Raw genomic sequence first — 17,489 nt, forward strand, 5'->3', positions numbered from 1 at the left:
GCGGGTGCTACTCAGTTAACTACGTCTGCTTTCCCTGGAGCCTATTGGCTGACCTGGTGGGCCGGCTTACAATTCCATCCGGGTAATTGGGTATCAGCACTCGGCAGCGCCGTCGCTCAGGGTCAGCCAGCACGAGGATTGGTTGTAAATGGGAAGGCTGATTGGTCGGGCTGCGGACCGGGCGTTGATTGGTGCGGGAGGGCTGCGGGGGCGGGGAAGTGGCGTCTGAAGCCAGGTCGGCGGGGATCAGAGTACCCGTGAGAGCGAGAGGAGGCGACGGCCGCTGGGGTGAGGTGCGAGGCGGCGCGCGACGGCTGACTCGAGAAGCGGTAAGGGCGGGGACCGCGAGCGGAGGTTGGGGAGTGGAGAGCCTGGGCCAAGGGCGCCTCTGGCAACGAGGAGGCAAACTTGTGAGGCTGAGGGAAGGGACGCGCCGCCAGGCGAGGCGAGGGTGTGGGGCCCGGGGGCTGGCGTCTGGTCCCCGGATGGGGAGGCGCTGTGTAGGGGCAGCTCTCCCCCTCCTCGGGGCTAGTAACCGTATCCAGAGGAAACGCGCCGGCCCCAGGGTTAAGCCACAACGGACCCTTGCACTCGGGCGAGAGGGTTTGCCACAAGCCAGTTTGGACTCTTCGACTAGTCCTTTTTGAGACTGACAACCGCCATCAGTTAGCTTTTTATTTTCCGCAGCTTTTTCTTTAATTACCTCTAGTAGGATGACTGTTTACGTCGTCAGAATAATAAATTGGGGGGCTTTTTGTTTGTTTTTCCAGTTTCCCTGTTTACTTAATGCAAATAGCTTCGTGGGTTTTGGCTCAAGACTTTCCTCAACTTGACAGAAATGGGTGGAGGCTTTTTTTCATTCATTGGTTTAAAAATAAATGTAGCAAGGATGAGAAGATTGAATGACCTACGTCAGTTCAACAAACCTATCACTGTTTTAAATACTTCGTAGGTTCTGGTTGTTAGGTACTGGAATGATGGATCCGTGACCCCACGGAGCTCACAAAGTGGATTTGACTCCTAACTGTGTTTTTGAAATGATAATATAAAAGTAAGCCTTAGTTACGCGTATCAGATAGTTGATAGCAACTGCTTAATACAAATGTCAGGAAATTTCAAAGTTAGCTTTTACTGAACACTGTTGTCTAGCTACATTTCTCAACCTTAAAATGATCCACATGTCTCCTCTTTACCTAGCTTCCCCTAGGAGCTATGGTCTTAAGTTCTAGTCTCCTTTTTACATTCAGTTTGAAGAAATAAAGTCAAACACAAGCTAGCATTTAGTACTATGCAGTTATTCTCATTTCATTCATATTTTTCCCACTTTATAGTTCTTAAAAGAAACTTACCAGTGTGAAAGGGTATGTAAATTATAAATATAAAACTATACTTGATTAATATTAATCAAGTAGATATTCATTTGAGACATCAGCTGATAATTAGCACAAACCAGATTTACAGTATCTGAAGAGGAGTTAGTAAAATTTAGTTTTTGGTTCAAATAGAAGTCACCCAATAAATTTATCCATGTCACAGACCTTCATCTTCCTGCCACCCACATCCCCTCCACCACCAATATTCAGTATTCTACCTCAGACACCACCATCTCCAGCTCCTTGGCTCACCCTCTAACCTTTCCATGAATCAGTTGCTGGGTCTTGTGTATTCTACCTGTGCAAACTCTCTAAACCATCTACTTCACTCCATCTCCATTGATACCTGGACTAGCCTCTGAATTAGTCTCCCTACACCCGCTGTTGCTGCCTTCAATTCATTCTCTCTACAGACATAGTCCTTAATCAAGAATTACAAGCAAAGCATGTGTGTGAAGGGATGTTTGGAGTACCGTGGAACCAATAGCAACGAAGCCTAGTATAAAGGGTTATTCTGTCTTCTGAGATGGAGAGGAAAACATTCTGAGGTCTTCCAGGGACCCTTTGGAAAGCCTCAAAGCTACCTAGAGGTCGAATGAACTTCATTTAGAATTTGATCTTTGGAAAGTTTATAATATCCAAAAACAATTTTTTTTGTATTAGTAATACATATTTACTGTGGAAAACATTGACAATACTAATTAGCAAATGTGACATGCTTAAAAAAACAAAACTCTTCACCCAAGATCCAAAGAAAACTAGTGTACATTTCTGAGTGTCTCCAAGGGTCCTCACTTTGCACGAGGTTTCTGGGGGGAGTGAGGGGGAGTCGAGTCTATGGTCAAAAATATCAAAATAAATGTTTAATTCTTGGTCGATTAGGATCTGATCATAGGTCACTGTGGAGCAATATTTAGTCACTTCACCTGGGTGACAGTAAAAGATCACAAAGGAAGTACAGAAATGTATTTCCTTTTCTCATACCGTCTTTTTTCCTGAAAACACATCTCTAATTTTCCTTATATACTGAAATGTTTCCCTTATTATTCTTGGAGCTTAAATTACATATTAGAATTCTCAGGTCTTAAAAACCTTAATTTTTAGTGAAAACTAAGAGGTAGGCAATTATTAACTCTTTTACGTTAGCATTCTGTAGGTTGGCAGGCTTATAAACACTATTTATGGTTTCTAGAAAACAACATGCTTTTTTTTTTTTTACAGAAAATGTCCTAATGTGGCACTAAACATATTAATAGTTCCAAATATCTTTAGTTTCTTTGTAAAAGGAAGTCTGTATTCAGTTACTAATATTTCAGTATCTCACTTTATTTGAGAATGATCTAGATATTCAGTAGACTTCCATCATTTAACTTAATTTAGCAAAACTCTTAAGTTTCAAGTTACCAAAGTCCGGAGACACTTTTATTTTAGACGTTCCCAAAACAATTATTCTTAAAGCACTTACTTAAAAGCTCTTACCTCATTTACCTCTCTTTTATTTACTTAAAAGTTTTATCATATCAAGTTATTTTTCTTTCTGACAAACTTTGTAGCAGATATAATTGTTTCTTATTGGATTTCTAGTAAATCTAGGTACAATAAAAGTATTATATTTAATTTTGATGACTCTAATGACATGTATTATCAATTAAACAAACAAGCTTAAGCTAACTTTAATACCAGCTATTACTTCAACACTGAATATCTCCCAGATTGTTGCCTAAAAACTGGGTTCATCTCTTAGTGGATGTTGAGCTAAAAGACACAGCCAAGCCAAGGATCAGGAGGATTTTATTACTTGCAGAAAGTAAGAAGAACATCAGGAATCTTTCCCAAAGCAATGGTTCCCCAACAGCAAAATTGGGGAAGTTTTAAGCTAAGAGTACCTGTATATTCATGAATGGGCTTGGGTGATTGAGAGTTCAAGCTTTAGTTGATTGAAGTCACAAGGTCAGAAAAGGTCAGCATCTTCCCTTAGGTGCCAGTTGATCTGGTGGTTGAGTGCTTCAGGCTAATCTTTATCATTGAAGGAGAACTGGAAGTCTTTACAATTGACCTATTATTTTTGCTATTGTTAACTTCTCTTGCCTAATAACAGTTGTTTCTGTATTCTTTTGTTCCCTGAAGATCATTCATTACTGAGGCCTGTTCAAAGACTAGCATTGTGGCCAGGCTTAGATCGCAAAATGGCCTTGGCCAGAATGGCTTCTCTTCTGTCAAGAATGCCATGCCTGGTTCTCTTTCTCCAGGGGACCTCCTGTCCTATTTGCTTACAAGATCACAGGAGCCAGAAATTCATTCTGGCCAGTTTCTTTTGTATTTCTGAGTATGTAAGTGCTTAATTTCCTTTAAGCCAGTTAAATAGAGTTCTTTTACAAGTTAAGTTTGGCAATACCGCACATTTACAACACACATATATATAGATACATACAAACAGACACCTCATAGTTTTCATTCCAAAATATCAGCCATGAATCAGGTACAGTGATATTGAACCAATCAGTTATAAGTGGTTAGATTCAAATTGGGTTTCTGGCATATGGAACAAATCAAAGAAACCTGTTTAGATGGCTAAACCCTTTTTATAAATATTTATGGAGAAGGCACTTTTAAGATTTTTAAACAAGGGCAGTTGTTACTAATTCCTCAAAGAATTGGGTAGCCACCTCAATGATTAAAAAAAAAAAAAGACTAACATACCCATTCACCTGTTGGAATATCACTTTTTCTCAACTAGCTTAGGGGAGAAGGGCCCTCCCCCCAAAAAAAATTCCTATCAGGCTCTGAATATTAGCTATGGTCAGTTTATTCAGACTGATAGCCTCTCATCTTGATATTCCATTTACAAACTTTGCATTCTTTTTTATTGAAGTATAGTCAGTTTACAGTGTTGTCAATTTACAAACATTTTTTGAGGATCCTCCTCGGGTTTAAGAAATTATTTAATGATGGTCTACAGCCTCAGGTAGTCCCATTTCTGAAGGCACCATAGTGTCTTCAGAGTGGAAAGGTAATTCAGACAGAGGATTACTAGAATGGGTACTCAAAGGAGGACAGAGGGGAGCAGTAAAGTTTTAGGTGCCTTTTATATCATTAATCTTTCATTAGCCTTCTACAGCAAATCTTTGAATAAGGCTACTTTGAAATTTTGGACCCTTTTGGGACTTCTGCGTATCAACTAAAATGTGTACAGTAGTTTGAGATGAGAGTTCTCTAAAGATTTAACAATTGGAAAGTTTTTCCAATTCAGAGGATTCAAGGAACTAATCCTATACAAATATTTCTCCCTGCTAACCTAATTTTTGAAAAACAGAAGCTCTTACCACAGTTATTTCCAGTAGACTGTGCAGGCAGAGATCCAGGAGACTGCCGGCTTTAACTGAACACAAAAAATCAATTTTGGAATGCCAAAAAGAGAACCCAATCTTGGCCATTTCAGGGTGGGATTTCCTCTAATTCCCAATGAAGTATTGCAAGCATACATAAATCTCATTGGTATTTCTGTAGGTAGCTGTCTGCATGGAAGCTCTTTGGCCTTTGAGGAACAATTTCCCATTATCAATTTGGCAGCCTAATTCAGATGTGAGATATAATCTACAACTTTCTGAGTACCATGTGGTGGATCAAATGTGTGCTGCTTCTGAGTCTAGCTCTCCACAAGTGTTGCTTTTTGTGATTGAGCAGGAATTTCTGCCAACTGGGAGGTTTGGTTGATGCATCGTGCAGATACGCAGTGCACAGTAGGAGGAAGAGAGGAGGCCAAATAGGCAGAGAAGTTTTTTTAAGTGTAAATTATCCTTGATTTGCCTTAGAACTTAGGATACGAGTTTTTATTTCATCACATGTAATTTATTGAGTACTAAAAGTGAAAACCAGAATAGTTGTAAGTAAATTATTGGTTGTTTACCCTTGTGATGCTGTGGCTGACAGTTTGCTATCGCTGTCTACCATCCTGAGAGAGTATCATACCACATGTTGCTAGCCTGGAAAAAGAGCAGTATTCAAGTATGGTTTCTACTGAACGTGTTTCACTTTTACACCATTGTAAAGTCAAAAATCGTTAAGCCAAACCATCTTAAGTTAGAGACCATATGTATACTGGATCTACTTAGTAACTAATTACCTGGGATAACAAGACACTTGAAAAGAGTCCCTTACCAAGGTAATAAAAGATTTTTTTTCTCTTCAGGCCAAGAGTCTGGGCAAGAGAGTGGGTTAAATTTGTTTAAAACTGTTGGCTAGAAAAAATAGATTTGGTAAACTTCTGGTAGTTCTCTGAAGAACTTTATTCATTTCTTCTGGTTAAAGCTCTCTGAGGCGGAATGTAAAAACTTGGTTCTCTGACAGTAGTGAGAAATCTGCCTGCAGTCTCTGTGTGATTTTTATCTACTCCTTGAAATGAGATTTTTGTGCTAGGTCTCCTTTCCCTCATCACTCTTCCTGAAAGACTTTTAGGAAAGGTATGTTTACAGCCAAAGTTTTATTACTTTATTTTAATTTTTTAGAACCAAAGTTTTATTACTAAGTAGGTCCTTTTTTAATGAGTATATTCTTAGCCTTACTAGGATACAAAGAGATTTTTTAGAGGTGACAAACATTTTTTTCTTGGCTGTCATAATCATTTGGATTGAATTTTGGCAAGTTATAGCATAAATTACATTTCCTCATTCATTTTAAAGCAAATCTTGTTAAAAGTCCCATTGTATTTTATTCTACTAGATTGTAATATTGAGAAATAGACATTGTCTTTAGTTTTTTTGGCCACCTATACTGTTTCCACCAGTATGTTTGTTACTAATTTTGAATTGAACATGTTGATCAAAATAAAGAATAAAGACACCAGGTAGTATTCCCATGAGAGTTTAGATAAAAATGGTGGTGGGGGTGTGTGTGTGTCCTAAAGTCCCTTTAAAAGGTTTGTAATATGCAAATAATACCCAAAGTCTGGATAAGATGCTTTGTAACGTCTTTAAGCATGTACTCCTTTGTAAAACTAGGGTTGATATTTCCTAGCTTACAGTATTGTATGAAGATTGAATGAAATAATGTAAAATGCCTGGTGGCAGACTGGCTACTCAATAAATTTATCTTTTCACCTTTGTGTCCTTAGTGCCACAGTAGCATCTAGCACATAGAAGTACCTAGTAAGTGTGGCTGAACTGCACTGGTGAAGCCAGTAGTCTAGAGGACTCCCTATCCCTAACAGATTAACAATTGTATACAGTGTGAGCAAGTGCTTTCACGGAGGTATCATTCACAGAGTAGTATGAGCTAAGGAGAAACTCACCCTAAATTAGCTGGGGAAAATCCCAGAGGCCTTAGAAAAAGAGGGGGTGGTAGAGCTAAGACTTGAAGAAGGAATAGGATTTTGCAAGAGATGCCAGGTGGGCTAAGGAGGAAGACTAGGAAGACAGAAATGATATGTGTCAGAGCAAGGATACAGAAGAGAGCACATCCTGTTCCCCTGGTTAGAAGTGGCATTAGAATATTGTGTGCTGTGAAGATGATAAGCAGAAATTAGATTATTAAAGGACCTTTTGTGCCACTAATCAGTTTACATGTAGGCAAATGAAGTTACTGAAGAATAAGAGGAAGTGTATTCATTCATTCAGGAAATGGTTATCGACCAAATATTTGAGTGGCCATTCTGTGCTAAGTACTGAGAAACAAAACAAAATTTCTGCCTTGGGGAATTTACCTTCTGATGAGGAGACCATCAAAATGACCTTGCAGGTCATTATAATGATTTTGTCTTTTAATCATAGCGAAATGGAAAGCCATGGAAGGTTTTGAGCAGATGAATAACATTATTTGACTTACTCCAGCTGTTATGTTGAGAATAAACTGAATGGACAATGGCAAAGCAGGGACATAATTAAGCAGTTGCAGTAATTTAGGCAAGAGATAATGATGGTTTAGAGCAGATGGTGGTCATAGCAGTGAAGAGGTAAAAAGTGGTCAGATTCTGGATAATACACAGGATTTGCTAACAGGATGGATGTGCTGTGTAAGCGGACAAAGAGTAAGAGTTTTAGCCGAGGAACTGAAAGAATGGAGTTGCCATTTCCTGAGATGGCAAAGACTACAGGCAGGGTATGAGATCTGAAGCTAGGTGTTGTACTTGTTAAGTTTGAGATGTCTATTGAACTTCAAATGGAGACATCTTATAAGCAGTTGGATATACAACCTGGAGTTCAGGAGAAATGTCCTAACTGGATCTGTGGATTTGGGAATTATCAGCATATAGATGGGATTTAAAGCCAAGACTGAATGAGACTTGATGAGATCACCAAAGAAGTGAGGTGGAAGAAAGAGGACAAAGGACAGAGCCCTGGAGCCCTCCAGTGTTTAGAGGTTAGAAAAAGGAGACTGATGGAGCGGCCAGAAGAGGAAAAGGAAAGCCAGGCAAGTGTGCTGTTGTGTAAGCCTAGCGAAGGAAGCATCAAGAAAAGAGGGAGTCACCGCCTATGCCAGATACTGGGGGGAGGGAGCTGTTGGGTAAAGTGAGGACTGAGAATTGACAATTGGATATAGCAAACTGAAGTCACCGGTGATCTTGACAAGAGCTGTAAGAGTGGATTCAAGAAGAGAAATTGAGCACAGGAGTATTGACACTCGAGTTTTTCTTTAAAAGGAAGGAAAGAAAGAAATATATGGAGGAATAAGTGGAATTGAAGAACTTTGAGAAAGGAGAAATAATAATAGCATGTTTGTCTGATGGAAAGATTCAGTAGAGAGGAAAGCATTAATGATGCAGGGGAAGGAAGGAGAGCAACACTTTTGTGAGAGACTTCGGTGCTGGGAGCAGAGACAGTTGAGAGGTGGCCACAGGAGGAAAGATAGAATATTCAGGCACAGGTGAAGGTAGGTGAGTAAGTTTGGAAATTAACATTTTTTTCTGAATGCTTTACTTTCTCAGTGAAATAGGAAGCAAAGGCATCAGTTGAGAGGGAGGATGGAGAAGGAAGCACTAGAGGTTTGAGCAGAGATGGTATGAAATAACTGGGAGGATGAGAAAGTCTATGGAGTAAGGAAATACAGTGAGAGACATGTTAAAATATTCTTGGCCGCAAAACGAAGATACAGTGTCAAACTGACTATAACTCAATTAAAAACAAAATGAAAAAAGAGAGAGAGATTCAGTGTCAGAGACTAATGGCAAGAGGCCATTGCCGTGGTCTAAAAGAGATTTGATGAGCTTCTGAATCAATCCAGGTACAGCGTTGGAGTCATTAGCCTTTAGGTAGTACTTGAAGCTGCAAGTATGGATAAAATGGCCCAAAGAGAGCCGAGTGACAATAGCAATAGACAGAGGCCACTGGGAGACAAGCTCAAAACTCAGAAGGCCCCTCCAGGTAAGTGGGAGAAACCACGGAAAAGAGGGCACAGAAGTAAGACTAGATAAGGCTTATACATGCCGTCTGGGTTGATTACCTGGGAAGCTGCAGTTTCGGTGAGGGAGCAGGACAGAGCCCACCCTTTCAGCGTTAGTTGAGCAGTATGTAGGAATAAGGAGAACAGACAGTACACTGACTGTACTTCCAAGAAAGAGAAGTAGAAGTGGCAAAGCCTAAAACTAGGCCTGGGAGGCCGTTCCCTGCAGGTACAACCGCTTCTGGACAGGCCTGGAGGCATAGAAGGGTACATGTAAGGAACTTTAAATAGTTTGACATGAAACCTAAATATTTAATATTTGGATCATTTACTAAATTTTTGTTCCTTTGTCTTCTAAAACTGTGTTCAGTGTATAGGTCTGTGGGGGGATTGAGGAGGGAGAAGGATCACTCTGTCTAGTTGTATGTGTGTGTCTGTCTCTTAGCTAACTTTTCAGAAGTACCCTGAGAGCTCACGTGTCGCAGACTGAGACTAGGCAAGCCCCTGAAGTGGGAAAGCGGGCAGTAGCGGTCTCCTTAATAATATTGTAATGTGTTCCCATTCTCTCTGCCAGTCACTGAAGTTGTGTGAAAGCTCCTTTTCCTTCATTTGCTTGTTTCAGGATGTGAGAGTACAGCAGAAAATGTCCACTGAACGGACTTCTTGGACAAGTTTGTCCACTATTCAGAAAGTAGCACTGGGCCTCGGGATCCCAGCCAGTGCAACGATCGCCTATATCCTGTACCGCAGATACAGGGAAAGCAGAGGTATATGAATCCCGTGGCTGTGCATGTGGAAATGTTTAGGCTGTGTTCTGACCTTGTTAAATTGAAAACTTCCCTTCTAGACTGAGTATCGTTTGTTGAGGTCATTGGCTTTCTGTGAGGGATCTTTGACTGAAGCTATTTGGTGTCTTCTTTTCTTTGTTGCTAATGTGAAGCTAGTCTCCAAAATAAAGAATTCACTTTATAATTTGATTGACCTGTTCCTTTCAGAGACGCCAACACTGCAGTGGGTTATTTCTCTCTATTCTTTAAATATTCGTACCCTTTTTAAAATACGCTCTTTCTGTTTAGTTGTTAGAAGGCTGCCTGTGGGGTCCAGTTTCCCCAAAGGCTGGACATAGAGAATAGGTCCTAGAGAAATGATATACATACAAAAAGAGACGTTCTGAGACTAGTGCACTCCTCAGGCAACTTCTAGCCTTCATTCTTCCCCAGGAGTCATGCCTTGGGAAAAATAGTTTGCCCAGAATCCAGCACCCCTTCCTTGCAGAGCCATATGTTTTTTCTCCCATTTTAGCATTTGAAAAGAGTATGCCAGAGAGAATGCACATCTCCTGGTCTTCCAGGACCTTCTAATTCCCACTCAAATGCTACTTTTCCTTCTCTTTTATGGTTGAGACCCTCAGTTTCTCTTGCATCCCTGTCTCTTTGAGAGCTAGATTCAGGGAAGGGCTGGTGGTAGCTTTGGGTATTATCTACACCTGATCTGATGAGCCATGATCCATGCAGAAGAGCGGCTGACATTTGTTGGGGAGGACGACATCGAGATAGAGATGCGGGTCCCCCAGGAGGCTGTGAAGCTCATCATTGGTCGGCAAGGAGCCAATATTAAACAGGTAAGTATGTGAGAAGGCAGTGGCTCTCCCAGGGGCTAATTCTACTTTCCCTCCTCTGCCCCCATTCCATAAAATCCACTCACACTATGTGTATTTTAAACAGAAAACTACAGGAACTTTTTAGCTAGCTGTGTTATTCTCCCTCTAGAGCTGAATACTTCTACTCCCTAGGGAATGGATGCCTTAGCTTGAAATGGCGATTTTTTTTTTAATTGGATGGTTCTCAGCTTGATATAGCTTGAATCCTCCTTTTCTGCTATGGAATTATGAACTCTCATTAACTGATAGTAAATATTTAATTGCTGCCTGATTTCTTTTTACCATCTTCTGTTGTTTGGTTGGAATGTCAAGAAAATAAAATAATTGATTCTCTAATCCAAATCAGATTAGGGGGAAAGAGCGTTCTAGACAAACTTTTTAATTAATTGCTATTTGGAGTTACCTTTGTCTCTAGCCTCCTTCCATAAGTACATGGAAGTACACTGAGGACTATTTATAGCACCCTGCTTGACTGTGTCCAGTTCCATCTACCTCCAGGGTTAGGTTTAGGGTATCCTTAGCTGACCCAGATGGGAGCTCTTCCAGAGCTTACTGCCCTGTATCCTTTTCTCTGCAGCTGCGAAAACAGACAGGTGCTCGGATCGATGTGGACACGGAGGATGTAGGAGATGAGCGGGTGCTGCTTATCAGTGGTTTTCCTGTTCAGGTGTGCAAGGCCAAAGCAGCAATTCATCAGATCCTGACAGAGAATACCCCAGTGTCTGAGCAGCTCTCAGTTCCCCAGAGATCTGTGGGCAGAATCATAGGTACCACTGGACAGCTTACTCTGCTGTTTTCTTTTTTGTTTACCTTTTCCTTTCTTTCACACCTTCCCAAGGGTTTTTCCTGGCCTACTTTGCCTTCACCTTGTTGAGAAAAACAGGGACATTGAGACCAGAGCAAAGAGGGAAGCTAAGGATGCTCATTTTATCCCAGATCTTTCAAGACAGTGCTCTAGAGAGCACCTGTTATGTTCTCCTCTAGAGCATTCCTTATGCTGCTGTTAAAGGCAGAGAAATGTCCTGTCCTTAGTCAAATGTTTCACATACCATGTAGGATTATCTTCTAATGAAGTGGGGATGTAAAGTATGCTGAGTGGTCAAAAAATGGAAGCAACGTGACCATGTTAACCTAGCTAATGTGTAGAATTTAAATGGATAGAGCAAATAATCCATTATAGTAAGGATTTACTATAATGATTATACTATAAGGATTTCAGTAGCTCTTGCTTTCCATTCAATATCTTACATTCCGTTTAGCTTGAAAATGAGAACTGGCTCTCCTCTTCTAGTATATACAAAATAGTGATATCTCTAGTAGTTAAGGTTAACCAGAGGGAAGGATAGGTTTTTATGTATTATTCAATGCAGGAAGGGGCGGAGAGACAATTCGTTCTATCTGTAAGGCCTCAGGAGCCAAAATTACCTGTGACAAAGAACCGGAGGGGACATTGCTGCTGTCAAGACTTATAAAAATCTCAGGAACACAGAAGGAAGTGGCGGCAGCCAAGGTAAGTAGCTGATAGTTTTGAACTATAAGAATGAGAACCCTTTCTTTGCTCCATCCTTGGTCAGTATCTGGCCACATAAATATCATCCCTTCTTATTTTCCACAGCATTTGATACTGGAGAAAGTTTCAGAAGATGAAGAACTCAGGAAGAGAATTGCTCATTCTGCAGAAACCAGAGTCCCACGCAAGCAGCCAATCAGCATAAGAAGAGAGGAAGTGACAGAGTCAGGTGGAGCTGGGGAGCCGGCATTATGGAAGAACACTGGTAGTCGCTTGGAGCAGGCCGCACCGCTGGCAGTTCCTCCCCACAGAGGAGGTGGTGACATGGCTGTTGTAGGGCCAGAAGAAGGCTCCTGGGAGAAACCTAGTGATGACAGCTTTCAGAAGTCTGGAGCCCAGACCAGTCCAGAGATGTCCATGTTTGAAAGTATGTAACAAAGAGGGAACCCATTAGCCAAAGAAAAGAAGACAGAAATACTGGCTTAGATAACTCAAAATAAGAAACAGTAAAAAAATAGTTTCTATTTTCTTGACTGTACTTACAAGTCTTTAATCACAGGTATGACTCTGGTAATGTTTTACTTGGGTTAGTCGTAAACACAAATATTTTTCTGAATACAAACCAGCTAATTATAGATAACAATATAGAAACATGCTAGCTCACAGGAAACCAGTCTCTGTGTAGTACGTCAGGTAATTGAATTTACATGATATTCTTTCTCCAAACATACTTATTTAAACAAGTAAAATATACTGAGTCCTATTTTTTTTCCTGCCTTATTACTGTTTTTAAAACTTTTCACCATTCAAGAAGAATGAAAAGGCCATGGACTTTTTCTTCTATGCATAGGTACTGGGATGGGCAGGGAGGACCAGGGCCCCTAAGAGGTTCATAGACTTGTCCAGGGTCACATAATGACTCAGTGGTAGAATGGGATCTGGAACAGGTGCATGTCTGTCCATGTGTCTTTCCCTGGTCCGTACTGCAGCTAGTATATGGGGATTTCCCTTCATTGTAATTGGTGACTGATTTGAATACATGGAAGATGGCCAAAAATGTGAATAAACTCTCATTACTCAGTTACATAGAAAGGAACAGAACATAACTTAGTGCCTTTCTTCAGGATGTTTTGTATAATTCATCCATTTGTCCCCCTAGCCATTTTTAAATGGTAATAGCCACTTGGTATTTGTACCTCTCACCCCCCACTGATCCAGTCTCCCCATTTCAACCCAGATGATTCTGGTAAGTCACCACAGTGGATGGTAATGTTTCTGCAGCTTGACTTGCTTATCCCTGTGTTTAGTCCCCAGTCCAGACTTCAGTTTCCATGCTGATGAATTCCTCGAAGTCTATGTCTCTGCCTCTGAACATCCTAACCACTTCTGGATCCAGATCATTGGCTCCCGCAGCCTGCAATTGGATAAGCTTGTCAGTGAGATGACGCAACACTATGAAAACAGTCTGGTGAGTTTTCATAGGGACAGGGCAGGAGTTTGATGAAAGGAGCATATCTTTTTCATTGTGACAGACTGTCTTCCCTTTCCTGTGGAGCAGCTGCTGGTTCTTTCTTCCTTCTGATGTATTCACTGTTCAGTTTTCAGCCTGCCCCTTCCTAACTGCCCCCTCCTAACTCCTCATCCCTTTGTGTAGCCTGAAGACTTGACTGTGCATGTAGGAGACATTGTTGCAGCACCTTTACCTACAAATGGTTCCTGGTATCGAGCCCGGGTCCTTGGGACCTTAGAGAATGGAAACCTGGACCTCTACTTCGTTGACTTTGGAGATAATGGAGATTGCCCACTGAGGGACCTCAGAGTGCTCAGGTCGGTGTGGGGACCAGGGTGGAGTCACACTGGAGTCCCAACCGGTGACTCAGTCCTGGCCATAGGATGGTGAGCTATTGGCACTCATCACCAGGGTGGATTTGGAAGAGAACCTCTTTACAGAGATCAGATGATTATCTTTTCCTGCTCAGTTAATTGGTGCTGTCTAGAAGCAATGAACATAAGAAGGCCCTTCTGGCACTAGGATTCTAACTTCAATTTCTTTCACTTTAGGAGTGACTTCCTAAGCCTTCCATTTCAAGCAATAGAGTGTAGTTTGGCACGGATCGCCCCCTCAGGTACATTGGTCGCACCACCTATTGACCTCGCTCCAGATAGAATAACTTCACAGAGCACATGGTGGGGATACTCACATTCCCAGGCTTTTTGAGTTCTGGGGGTTCAGGTGCCTTTTCCTTACCAGTGCTAGAAAGCAACAGCCAGAAACTTGCCGGGCAGGCAGACATAGGTGGCTTTTGGAATAGATGGTGGTAGTTCCCGTTTCCCTCCAGTTCCCGTCATCCCACCCCCGTCAGCTCTGAGCCTTCCTAGGTGCAGTGCACTCTCTGATCTTTTGTCAGGTGAACAATGGGAAGAAGCAGCTTTGGATGAGTTTGACAGACTCACTCACTGTGCTGACTGGAAACCCCTGGTGGCCAAGATCTCTAGTTATGTCCAGTCTGGGATCTCAACTTGGCCCAAGATCTACTTATATGATACTAGCAATGGGAAGGTAAGATTGGGGTTCACTCATGGCTCACTGTCTCTTCAGTAATATTAATTGTCTCTACTTTCTTTCCCAGGAACCCTTATCTGGTAATATTTCTACCTCATAAGATCCTGCTTACTGAACCATCAAGGGAACTCTTTAAAGCATCAATCCTAGCGCTTCTGCCTGATTTCCTCTGACTTGCCCTTCCTTCAGAGACATCATTCCCTTTTCATTTTTCTTTTCAGAAACTTGATATTGGGTTAGAATTAGTTCGTAAAGGATACGCAGTTGAGCTTCCTGAAGACGTAGAAGAAAACAGAACTGTCCCAGGAATGTTGCATGATGTGGTAAGGGAGCCATTGTAGTCCTTCAGGGGGCTGCTCTGGAGCAAAGATGGTGCCTTGAGACATGCGGGCGTCTCATCATGCATGCGGTTTGTAGGCAGTTTGTAGGGAGCACTCTTAAGGACTGAGTTGCTCCACTAGTTGATCAAAGGAGGCATTGTGTCCCTCTCAGCAGCCAAACTCAGCAGCCAAAAATCTGACTGACCCAGATTCTGTGAGCAAAATGATGGGGTGGCCTTTCCTTTCCCACCAGCCAAACACATTCTTTTTCTCTTATTTTCTCCCTTCAGGCCACAGAAACAGATGTTTCTCTCAGCAGCATGCTCCCTGAGACCAAGAAGAGCCCTGGAGAGATACCAAACACCCCGTCCTGCCTCAGCTTATCAGGTACAGACGGCGTTCACTCCCTAGGGCAGCTTTGGAAGTTAGCATTTCTTTCTTTTTCTTTTTCCTCTTCTTTTCTCTTCTCTTTTCCTTTTCTTTTCTTTTTCTTTCTTTTCTTTCTTTTTTTTTTTTTTTGCTACCATTTCTTAATGTCTCTCCAAACTAGGGAGGTTATTAGGGCTTACCTCTTAAGCAAGGTGGTCATTAAATACCAAGAAGCCCATTCTTTCCCCTGAGCTTCAGTGGCAGTGCCTGCTAAATTAGAGCAGTCTCTAACTGTCTCTCATTTCTGCTGAATAGAGGCTGCCTCTATTTCTGGTGATGATAACCTTGAAGATGACTACTTGCTTTGAAGCCAGCTTCAGCTCCCCCCACCATCTGCTTTGCTGTGAGTAGAGCTGTCATCTGTCTGTAGCAACAGGAAAGTAGGGAGGAGGGTGCCGGCGGGGGCCTTGTTTTAGTCTCTTCCCCCGTAGTCTGTCTTACTACTGCTTCTCTGCAGCTGCTTTCCTGCAGCTTTACTTTCAGATTGAGCCCTTTCAAGTTTTTTGTGTCTTTGTGTTTTTGGCAGGATTTGGCATAAGATTTGGTGCCTGGAGAGAAGAGCCTATGATAAAGAGATCTATGCAGTCCTTCCTTTATTGTATACATGATCTGGCTTGCTGTGGACCAAATGCATTTTCTCCTTCCACTGGACTACCAGAAAGCATGTGGGGTGGAGGGAGACAAACACATGCCCCTTCCCACCACCTCCTCACCCCCTTGCAGTGTCTGAATACTGCTGCACTCCTTCCAGGCTGCTCAGTATCCCGCTCGTTCCCCCCTGCCAGTCATAGTGCACACTGTGGCTAGGCTGTGTTCTTTTAGAGGCTGAGAAACAGCCAGCGTTTGGTCATTGGAAGAGATGATTCTGCAGACTTCTGACTCTGGTTAAGGGGTATTTGGTGAACTCAAAGATGGCAGTTGAGTCAGGAGGCAAAAGCAAAAATCAGTATAGTTACATTAAAAAGCTTCAGGAAGTGGGAAGAGAATACTGCCTCCCACCCTAAACTGTTAATGTTATTGGAGTCAAGTTTTTTGAAATAGTGCTCCAGCTATTTCCCTGTAAACTTCAGTTAAAGTACAAGTAGACAAGGAGAGAGGCAACTATTCTAAGTTTCTAGTATAGTGTCTATAATACATATATATGTACACACAGAGCCACAGAGAGAGAGAACATATGTAGCTGTTTAAATCATTTGAGAGATTTTTTGCTGAATAAAGTTCTCAAGAAAATTGCCCAAAACTAAGTGCTGGTTGAATCACAAGGTGGAAGCAAGCCTATGGGTATCTTAACTGAAATCTGCTGAAAATTGCTAGACACCTCACACAGAGGGGCCCGTCTGGGAAACAGGTGTCCTGCTTGCGCACCCATCATAAAGTAACTTCAGAACCAGTTTAGGTTAGGCTGTGTAAAACCCCACCTTAAAGAGATGGATTAGGATTCTAGAAACCTGGGTTCTAGGAATAGATCTTTGCTGTGAATTTATGGAGCCTGTTTCCTTATATTTCTGACAGTATCGTGAGGATCCAGTGAGAATTGTGAAGGTTACTTGAAAGTAAATATTAATGTAACGTGGTAGAATGGTAGATGAATATTTTTTTAAGATGAGAAAGGTAAAGTGGAAAACTTAAAACCAGTATGTAAGGATGCCATATGGAGGATTTTTTTAAATCGAGGAATTAGCAGTGTCTACCCACATACTACATGGCAACTATTTTCCCATAGACAACAATTTTCAAGATTTATTATCCAGAAAATCTCAGTACCAACGAGCAGAAAGGTTTCCGTGAAGGTGCATTTTTGATGAGCAGCTTGGCTGCTCCTGGAGGAATCAAAGAAGGGCTGCCACTGACGTGACGTTTCAGACTTGGCTGTGCTGCAGTCTCTGCAGCAGGCGCAGCCCTGCGGCTGGAACTGCTCTACCGCAGGCTTGTGTGGCCAGCTGGGCCCCCCTTTCCTCAGCCGTTACTCCTAGGAAGGGAACTCGTTTGCTGCAAAGCGTTCACAGGACTTCTTGCTCTGGAAAATCAGTAGTGTCTCCTTCCCAGCTGCAGCCTGTTACTCTGCATGAAAGCCTGTTCCTTTAATGCGGCCTTTGAGCCTTGTCAGTTTACATCCCATTCTGATGGGGTCTTTATTCTAACAGTACAGTGCTGCACTTTTCCTGCTTCCTGGATTGCTCTCTTCCATGCTTCCTATTTCGTCTGTTGAAATCCTCCCCTTGAGGCAAAACTACAGGATCCATGTACTTCTGATTTCCTC

At 41.9% G+C, this 17,489-nt stretch overlaps 1 protein-coding gene across 2 annotated transcripts; it reads left to right on the plus strand.

Annotated features, from left to right (window-relative positions):
- Nucleotides 1-131: 131 nt before the first annotated feature.
- Nucleotides 132-16,461, plus strand: TDRKH (tudor and KH domain containing). 2 transcript variants are annotated; one of them, XM_015250180.3, is made up of 14 exons: nucleotides 132-329; nucleotides 9,370-9,514; nucleotides 10,262-10,368; nucleotides 10,985-11,174; nucleotides 11,778-11,917; nucleotides 12,023-12,344; nucleotides 13,225-13,385; nucleotides 13,572-13,744; nucleotides 13,979-14,043; nucleotides 14,326-14,477; nucleotides 14,702-14,803; nucleotides 15,091-15,187; nucleotides 15,485-15,572; nucleotides 15,756-15,928. In XM_015250180.3, exons 2-13 carry the CDS (start codon nucleotides 9,391-9,393, stop codon nucleotides 15,535-15,537), a joined length of 1,686 nt encoding a protein of 561 aa, XP_015105666.1. In that variant the 5' UTR covers nucleotides 132-329; nucleotides 9,370-9,390; the 3' UTR covers nucleotides 15,538-15,572; nucleotides 15,756-15,928. The 2 variants fall into 2 exon arrangements, with proteins under 2 accessions (XP_015105666.1, XP_031544826.1); XM_031688966.2 differs by lacking the exon at nucleotides 15,485-15,572 and having other exon boundaries at nucleotides 15,756-16,461.
- Nucleotides 16,462-17,489: the final 1,028 nt, after the last annotated feature.

This window comes from Vicugna pacos, chromosome 21 (genome assembly GCF_048564905.1).
Source record: "Vicugna pacos chromosome 21, VicPac4, whole genome shotgun sequence".
NCBI classification, from domain to species: Eukaryota; Metazoa; Chordata; class Mammalia; order Artiodactyla; family Camelidae; genus Vicugna; species Vicugna pacos.